Source organism: Oryzias melastigma, linkage group LG21, assembly GCF_002922805.2.
Source record: "Oryzias melastigma strain HK-1 linkage group LG21, ASM292280v2, whole genome shotgun sequence".
In the NCBI taxonomy this organism is placed as follows: domain Eukaryota; kingdom Metazoa; phylum Chordata; class Actinopteri; order Beloniformes; family Adrianichthyidae; genus Oryzias; species Oryzias melastigma.
Genome location: NC_050532.1, coordinates 9,877,045 through 9,885,920, shown reverse-complemented (window position 1 = coordinate 9,885,920; position 8,876 = coordinate 9,877,045). Strand labels below are relative to the sequence as shown.

The 8,876-nt window shown below is 39.6% G+C and overlaps 1 protein-coding gene across 1 annotated transcript in view; it reads left to right on the top strand.

The window, feature by feature from the left end:
- Window positions 1-8,876, top strand: part of calcrla (calcitonin receptor-like a) — a 29,525-nt gene that overhangs the window by 13,229 nt on the left and 7,420 nt on the right. The window contains exons 2-10 of the mRNA XM_024286839.2: window positions 3,171-3,294; window positions 3,712-3,856; window positions 4,150-4,260; window positions 4,774-4,886; window positions 5,193-5,284; window positions 7,053-7,179; window positions 7,385-7,538; window positions 7,634-7,694; window positions 7,765-7,831. Coding sequence (XP_024142607.1) covers window positions 3,220-3,294; window positions 3,712-3,856; window positions 4,150-4,260; window positions 4,774-4,886; window positions 5,193-5,284; window positions 7,053-7,179; window positions 7,385-7,538; window positions 7,634-7,694; window positions 7,765-7,831 — 945 coding nt within the window. The 5' untranslated portion in view covers window positions 3,171-3,219. The remainder of the gene's footprint in view (window positions 1-3,170; window positions 3,295-3,711; window positions 3,857-4,149; window positions 4,261-4,773; window positions 4,887-5,192; window positions 5,285-7,052; window positions 7,180-7,384; window positions 7,539-7,633; window positions 7,695-7,764; window positions 7,832-8,876) is intronic.

The window sequence follows — 8,876 nt, the reverse complement described above, 5'->3', positions numbered from 1 at the left end:
TGCTTTTCACCCCCGTCAGATAATCCCTTTCATTCAAAGAAAGGTAAATTATGAACAAACTAAAGTTCCATCACGAAAGACTTTGATCATCTGACAGTCTGGTTTCTGTATGCAATACAGCTGCCACTAAGAAACATCTGACAGTGGAACTGTGTGTTAGCTGTGTGTACATACTCATGTGTGTGAGAGGCAGAGCAGCTGACCTCCATGGCTGTTTCTAATTTGCAGATCACCATAATGTTTTACAGTCCAGCTTTCAGTAAGCTCCTCCTCCTGGTCTTCAGTGAGACACTCCTGAAAGCTCTGAGCAGACCTCAAGACCAACGCTGCACGATTTGAAGACAACTTGTGATGTGCGATGTTAGTCATCAATATTGCGATGATGATATGACTTGTGACATATGAGCAAATAGCAAAACAAAAAACAGCAATTATATAATTTCCATTTCACTGCAACTGTTTTGTTTAAATTAAAGCCATTATAAAATATACAACAAGTTATCTCAATAGGAGACAGATAAGGGCTTGTATGTCACTAGAGAACTATTACCTAATATGGACAACAATAAAGAACAATGTGAGTCCTTGGGCTTTTTAAAAAGATTGTTTCTTTGTCTATACATGTGTGTAAGCATTTAATGTAACCATTTATCGCGGTTTACACTGTCTTTTGCGATACACGTATTGCACAAGCTGATACCCCCATGACAATAAACTTTAGATTTATTGTGCAGGCCTACTAAACACCAGTGTGGAAACAGAGATACATGGAGAATGAATGCAGTCAATTCACTTTGATATATGGCCATTGCAAACCCCACCCCCCCTGGATTCTTATTGGTTTGCCTCTGTTCTCTAAGAATGCACAAAGAAAGTTGTTATTTAATTTCATAAACATCAACTGTATATGAGAACTGGGCCAAGTGGGTTTGACGTCACCCATAGAAAGTGACTTACTGTATTTAGGGCTCCAATGAAATGAAGTCAACTCAATCGACATTTTTTCAAGAGATGGACACCGCCATGCCACAATTAGATGACTTCACTGAGCAGGGATTAATCCGAGTTGGTCTGAGCCAACGTTTCTGTGGAAACCACTTTTGCCAGTTAGGAGCGAGCTTGTTGGAAGTCCACACTGTTTACACTTGTATTACATAAACATAACATGAAAAAAGCATCAGGTTTAGCAAGGACATGTAAAAAAAAAGTAGCAGAATAAGAATAAAATGACTGAGTAATAGCTGTTTATTCTCAATAGAAGTCAATGGAATTTTGGATTCTTGGAGCCAATGGGAACTTTAATGTAGCCTCAAGGGGGCCCAAGCCCAGATAAATATAGAGAGTTGTGTCATGAAGTGCATCCAACATAAAAATCTTTCCCAAACCAAGTATGCAAATCAGACCTATGATATCCGTACCGGATCTCGATTATCAACAACCACCATCCATGCTGTTCACCGACAAGATACTGGTGGAAATAGGGCTACTATTAATCGAAGAAGGGTTGGAAGAAGGAGGTTTGTAGGAAGAGAGAGCAGAGAAAAGTCCATTGATGTAGTGATGGAAGATATGGGGGTAGTTGGTGTTAGACCAGAGAAAGCAGAAGAAAGGGTTAGATGGAAGAAGCTGATCATTGCGGCAACCTCTAAAGGAAACAGGCCAAAGGAAAAGAGGAAGAACAAGCTTAGTGGCCTTGTGGCCACGGAGACTGGAAGGTTGTAAGTTCAAATCCAAGCCAAGTAGTACCAAAAACTAGTTTACCCTCCCTCAAGGGTAAAGCACCAGATGGTTCCCAAGCGCGGCCGTGTCTCCAGTTCACCGCTCCCCCATGGGATGCGTCAAATGCTTACAACAAATTTCTCACACCTAGGTGTGCAACAACTAATGGGACTCCAATTTTAACAAGGAACTAGTGGCTGCTTCCTTTTTGGAACCCTGGGGGGAGAGTCACTGAGTCCAGTTCTCATATATAGTCAATGGTCTTCAACAAAAAATCTATAACTGTTTTGTAATTTATATACAAATATTCATGGAAAATGTTTCAATGTCAAATCAAGATATAAGCTAAATAATCTCTGATTGGTAGAAAGAAACCCTGATTAGCCAGCAGGATTAAACATTTACTCTATTAATTTGAAAAACCCTTCATTCATTGGTTCTCTTTCCTCTAATGCATTTTTCTGTAGCTCGTGTAAACATACACTATTTCATTATTATTTATGTGGAATTTTTTTTAACATTTAATTTGAAAGTGCAGAAATTTTCAGAATAAAAGCCATTTTTTCACTGGTCTCTACTAAATTCATTTGACTTTTTGGTCCGCTGTCTTTTCGCTTCAAGCTGCTTCCTGTTTTTTTGGTTTTTAGTCGGTGCAGTTCCCCGAGCTCAAGAAGACTTTTCACATTCCACATAAAAGTGACGACCCAGTTACATTTATTAATGCAACACCATATTTATTTCATATGCGAATGGGAGTAAATCCCTTCCTGCAGCCTTGACATAATGATTTATGTTGCACTTTGAATCCTTTGTTCACATTTACGTGTTCATTTCTTATAGATAGCCCAGCTGTCTTAAAAAGACAAAGCTGTATATGAAATATTGGAACAATGACAACCTATTTTTTTGAAAGCCAGTTAGAAATTTTTGTAAAAATCCAAGTTATAAAAGCAATTAAATGTTGAATATAAAGAAAAGGTTGTGGAGTGGGAAGAAAACATCACAAGCAGTCGAGTGTTTTTCACTTCCAAATATGGCTATGAGTGTTCTGCGATGGCCTTTTGCTTGACCTCAAACAGCACTCCGGGGTCATGCTCTGCTGAGGCGCAAGCACCACCTTTTTCAAGGCGGAACATGTTAACACACCCAGTGTTTAATGCTCCTGTCAGACCATGCAAAAGATGCAGAAAAATGGCAAAAAAAGGAAGCAACAGGAAATGAGCCGGCTTTTAAGCCACTACAAAGAGTGTTTTTGCTTGTCCTCATTCTGACAAATGTTTTAAATTCTTAGTAAATTATGAGAGCGTTTCCTTCCAGACCGCCCAAAAGCAAAATGGACTGAACCGAAATGTCATGTTGTCTTGAAGACTTGCAGAACGTTAGGGGCGTCGTCCCATACAACACTTAAACACAGTTCTTTCATCCTTGGATCTTTGTGTTTTCCATTTTAGATCAGCAGCTGGGAAATCGTTGTCTCGCGCCCCCCCCCAAAACCCCGACATGGCCGTGTGGAAGCCGGACCGCTTCGGATGGAGCTGGATGGTGGCTCTCGTACTTCTGAGCAGTCCAACTATGGTAGAGATTCATATTTCAATCAAATGCAGGGACAATATCACCCAAAATTGATCATTCATTTAAAAAAAAAACATGGGAATAAAACATTTAAATACTAAAACATAATATTTTATATATTATATATATGAAAAACAATAACAAAATTGATGTTTCAGGTTTAATATTTCCATGTATTTAATCAAAAATTGAAAAAGAAAACATTTTTTGCTTTCTTATTAATCAAGTAGTTTTCTTTTTTTTTTACCATGAAAAGTTGAAGACCGCTAACATTAGTCTTTTTTAATTTACAAAACAAACACAAAAAAACCCTGGAAAACATTTGCTCAAATTTTGATGTAAATAAAAAATTGTACGCATAGATTCAAATTTTTATGCATATCTTAAATAAATCCTGACCTTCCTCCATCTTTTCTGCAGGTGAAGGCAAGTCCTGATGTCAATGAAAGTGAACACCAGCCAACAAATGTTTACCACGACATCGGGGTCACCAGGAACAAGATAGTGACCGCGCAGTTTGAGTGCTATCAGAAGATTATGAAGGAAAATCCTCAAAGCAGACAAGGTAGTGCATGTGGATTTTTTTTTTGTGTGTTTATTTTTGGATATTAAAGGTTTCTTGTATGAGTGGTGGTGAAAGTATGAATTTCCAGATCAGTCATTCTAAAAAACCTATTTCCTTTTGAAATCATTTTTATATAAATGACTAAATGGTCCTGTGATGGAATAGTAAAGTGCCCAGGGTGTGTCCCGCCTTTGCCCTTCAGTAGCTGGGTCAGCTCCAGTGACCCCGTGACCCCGGCATGTTTAGAAAATGGATGGATGATCGACTGACGTAGTTCTTTCTGTGCGGTGTAGAGGCCATGTGTAATCGCACTTGGGACGGCTGGCTGTGCTGGGATGACACGCCTGCGGGGGTCACTTCAGAGCAGAACTGCCCCGATTACTTCCAGGATTTTGATCCGTCAGGTGAGACTTGTTGGGAAAAAAACAAAACAAAAAAAAAAACTTTGGGGCGAGACTCAAGTTTTGGCAAAATGTAAACTTTCTAAATAAATTAAAATTGTATTGTGATGAAGATTTTATCTGCTTTTTGATCTGACTTTTCCGACTTGTTATTATTTCTCCATTGATATTACAAGTATATAAATATACTTATAAATTCTTGTGAAAGAACCCTTGACTATTTTTGTAAGATTTTTAAATTCTTCTTTTATTATTTTTTCAGGAATATAAACATAAAAGTCTCATTCCCATAGACACCCTAACTTATCTGATATATAAGAAGAATTTTTGCAGATTTAACTTCTTAAAAGTGACAAATCGGTTTAAAAACACTGTTTTCAAGCTGTTTTTTATTGATATTAAAAAAAAATCTACCAAAACAGAAAAAAACAAAACTGAAAATATAACCTAGTAAGTACTGTATTGTTTCTTTTTCTTTGTGCACAATAATAGTAACATGAGAAAATGTTTCTGCAGAATTGGTTACAAAGATTTGTACTGAAAGCGGTAACTGGTTCCTCCATCCTGTGAGTAACAGGACCTGGACCAACTACACCCTCTGCAATGAGCGCATCAACGAAGGCAGAATGGTTGGTCACTTGTTTTGTCTTTTTTCATTTAAACAACTGACTTATTGTTAGCATTGACCATTAAATGACTATCTAGACCATAACAACACATTTTCAGGAAGCAGTTGATAATTAAAGGTCACAAAAGATCACGTCACAGTGTCTTTTAATATGTTCATTTCAGATTGTCCTTTTTTTCCCTTAAAATAAAGAATGCATTTTTTGCTTAAATCTGTGCTACAAGAGTTTTTAACGCCGTAGAAAGACTCAAGTGTGTCTGATTACTCTTCAAAAATGCCACATTCAACCCGTTTCCTCTCCTTTCAGACTGCGATGAACCTTTTTTATTTGGCCCTCATAGGACATGGATTGTCTTTGGTCTCCCTCTTCATATCTTTGGCGATCTTTTTCCATTTTAAGTGAGTCCACATCCTCTTTTCTTAAACTTTCAGTACACTTTCATGGGCTGTAGCTGCTTCTAACTTGAGTTTTAGACGGTTGTTCTGGCAGTCGTCCTCTGTCTGGTGGGCTGTGATTAATTGGCCACCATGATTCTGAATGAAAAAGTTTGCTTTGGTCATCAGGACAGGGTTTTTTTTCCCCTGATAACCAGTTATCCACATAACAAAATAAACTGGCAACTCTCACAAATGCCTTTACAGATACATACGGGCTGTCGACGGGGGGAAAAAATGGGCAAACCTGTCCAGAGAGTGCAGATGTGCCACAGGAAATATCAAAGCTGTAGACCGCTTGGCAAGCTTGTAGAGTGAAAATGTTCATCCAGACTTTTTGCGGCAAGTTGTAGTGAACTACAACCCGTTACCCTTACCAACAGGCAAGGGTAGCATACTAAATGCAAGCGTTTACAGATTTTTCCTTTTTAGATCACCAAATCCAGCGGACTGTGCCAGATTAGTGCTGTTCAGGTGATAAATGTGAACACCTTGTGTGCAGCATAGCTGTTAAAAATGAGATAATTAGACAATCACAGCATAGCTTGTGTGGGCATGCTACCGATCGTCGTACGGGAACTTGGCTATCATATGTGCATCTCATGCATGTGTATTCGTGGTCTAGTACTAATGACAGGAGCGTGATGTAAGGGCATTGGACAACAGCATCACACATACGTCATAAGTGCAAGGAACTTCCATGAGCCTAAAGAATACTTCACTATACATTTACCACATGCACGACAATGTTACGTTTCATTTTCAACATGGCCGTACGAGCCTCAAGGGAACTACTAGACACACCTGCACATGACAGCTAACAAGACCAACACATTTTCTCTCCCAACTCGTCATAAATGGACGTATGGTTTGGGCTTCATCGAGTCACTTTTTGACGTTTTTGGTGTCCCAACTCGTTGTTTTTGACGTTCCCATTAAATCAGGGGTCCCCAATGTCCGGGCCGCAAACTGGTACCAGTCCAAGGGCTGCTTGATACCGGGCTACAGACAGGGAAAAAGATGTATACACTAATCTAGGAGTCCTGAACCCTCGGAATGCGGACTGGTACCCTAACCCCGTACCCTAACCAAGTGCCGGTTCACCGTCCGATACCACGTCCAGTACCGCGTCCCGAGGGTTGGGGACCAATGATTTAATGGGAACAGCCAGAACTTCAGATAACACCAGATACCCAAAATGTCTTAAAATGATCCCCCAACTATACGTCCTTATATGACGAGTTGGGAGTGAGAATGTGTAGACAAGACACACCCTTGTGCTATCCTAGCCGCGTTAACGTTGGGAGTGGGGTCATCTGGAACCCACAAGACAATGCGCTGAACTTCTTATCTTAAGGAGTCTTGATTTTTACTGGTGTCCATGGCAGATATTAAAAATTGTCAACCTTAGGCATGGCAGGGTTAACGCGTCAATGTAAGGATGGAGAGCAGAAGGGTGAAGATGCTGTCTATGAACCTCCACGGGCTCAGACAATCCAAAAATCTGGGTAGGGGTCAACCTCCTGCACTGGTGTAAATGACTGAGGCTCTAGGCAATGCCTATGCTAGATTAAAGGAGCTTTCCATGATTATGAATTAGTCTGTGTCTCTTATTTTAGTCTGATAATGACAAGCCAGGAGTTCCTACTGTGTATAGAATAAATGTAATGTGCAGGTTTGGCTTCCTTTTGCTTGCTTTTTTTGCCATATAATTGTTTTGTTTTTCTTGCAGAAGTCTGAGCTGCCAAAGAATCACCCTTCACAAAAACCTCTTCTTCTCATTCGTCCTGAACTCCATCATCACCATCATTTGGCTGACCGCCGTGGCCAACAACCAGGACCTGGTGCAGAGGAATCCGGTTAGTTCTCTGGCTCATTGCAACTAATTTATTCATGTTTTTTTTAAGTTGTCATTGCTCTGTTTGATGAATTTCCACTGTTGAGTTTGAGTCACTCCTCGTCACTCAGAGAGATTGAAATAAAGCTGAGAGTCGGACTGAAAGCTACACTGCTGGGTAGAGCCACCGTCTGCTGCATCTGTTTGTTGTTTTTTGTCTTCCTCAGACAAGCTGTAAAGTCTCCATGTTTATTCATCTGTACCTCTTCGGCTGCAATTACTTCTGGATGCTGTGCGAGGGCATCTATCTGCACACTCTTATTGTGGTGGCCGTGTTTGCTGAGAAGCAACACCTGATGTGGTACTATCTCCTGGGCTGGGGTAAGACAGGAGGGCGGGATGGAGAAAGGACTTTTGACAAATTTTTGTCTTTTATTTTGATGAATTACTTTGTTTCGCTCTTTTTTTTCTCACAGGATTTCCTCTTATTCCAGCTTCCATACACGCTATTGCTCGGAGTTACTACTACAATGACAAGTAGGTCTCCGTCCTTTTGAGACATCCTCCAATAGATGAACGTTTTATAACTCTGCCCTCTTTTCTCCAGCTGCTGGATAAGCTCCAAAACATCCCTGCTCTACATCATCCACGGTCCCATATGTGCCGCTCTCGTGGTAAGAAGACCCCTGCTTTAATCCCACACCAGTCCGCTCCAACAGCCGGAATCACAACTGCTGATTACTCAGATTGAGCAATTCTTTTCAATGTTTTCCCTTTTTCTCCCGGTGGCCTGTTTTATTGCACAATGAGAGCACAATGAAGGGCTTTTGTTCATCTTTGAGCAGACGCCGTGAGGGGCCCACACTGTTTCAGGGCAGCTTTGATTGAGTTTGTTAGTTTTCAAATCAGTTTATCTGACGTTCTGAGGTCTCCAGGCCCATGTGGTTTTCTTAGAATTGACTCATCAGTACACTGGGTCATGCTTCATAGAAAAACTGGCCACGGAAGATTCTTTCTCAGTATGACCCGTTCAGTTTAGGAAAAAGAATAGTGAGGATTTGTTTCATTTGGACGAAGCAAATTGTTTTTCTTACATTTAGTGTTTCTTAAATGAAAATTTCACTGCAACAAAAACTTTTAATATAGCAGGTTAAGATTTTAGGGTGAAGAGCAATTGTTACGATCCAATGTATATAAACCTTTGAAAGCCAACGGCCGTGGATGGGGAAAAAACAAACTGCATGCACTGCTCCCTATTAGAAAAACTGTATTTTTTGAAGTATAAGTTTCAGTTTTTTAAATTTTTTGGCTGTGTGTGTGACTTCTATGTGATTTTTATAAAATAAATAGCCTCATGCGTTCGTTATTTTCCCACTAACAACCACTAGAGGGCACTGTAGGTGTGTGCATCAGAATTTGTAATGCAGAAGAAGAAGTACTGGTCTCAGCCTAGTTGTTTAAAAGCAACTGAGAATGAAGAATTTAATTAATTTAGTAATTTAAAATGATATTAGCAGTTTAGCCGAGTTGTTAGCATATTCTTTTGCTATAGTTATCTCAATAACTGGACATGTTGCGCTAATATACTAGATATTTTATTCAATTCCTCCTATGTTTCAAATGGATCATGAGTTAAATGTAATGTGGTCAACAAGGTAAGAAAGTTAGGCGCAACAGTGTATGAAGGTAAATATATGCCAAAAAGCACAAGCTTAAATC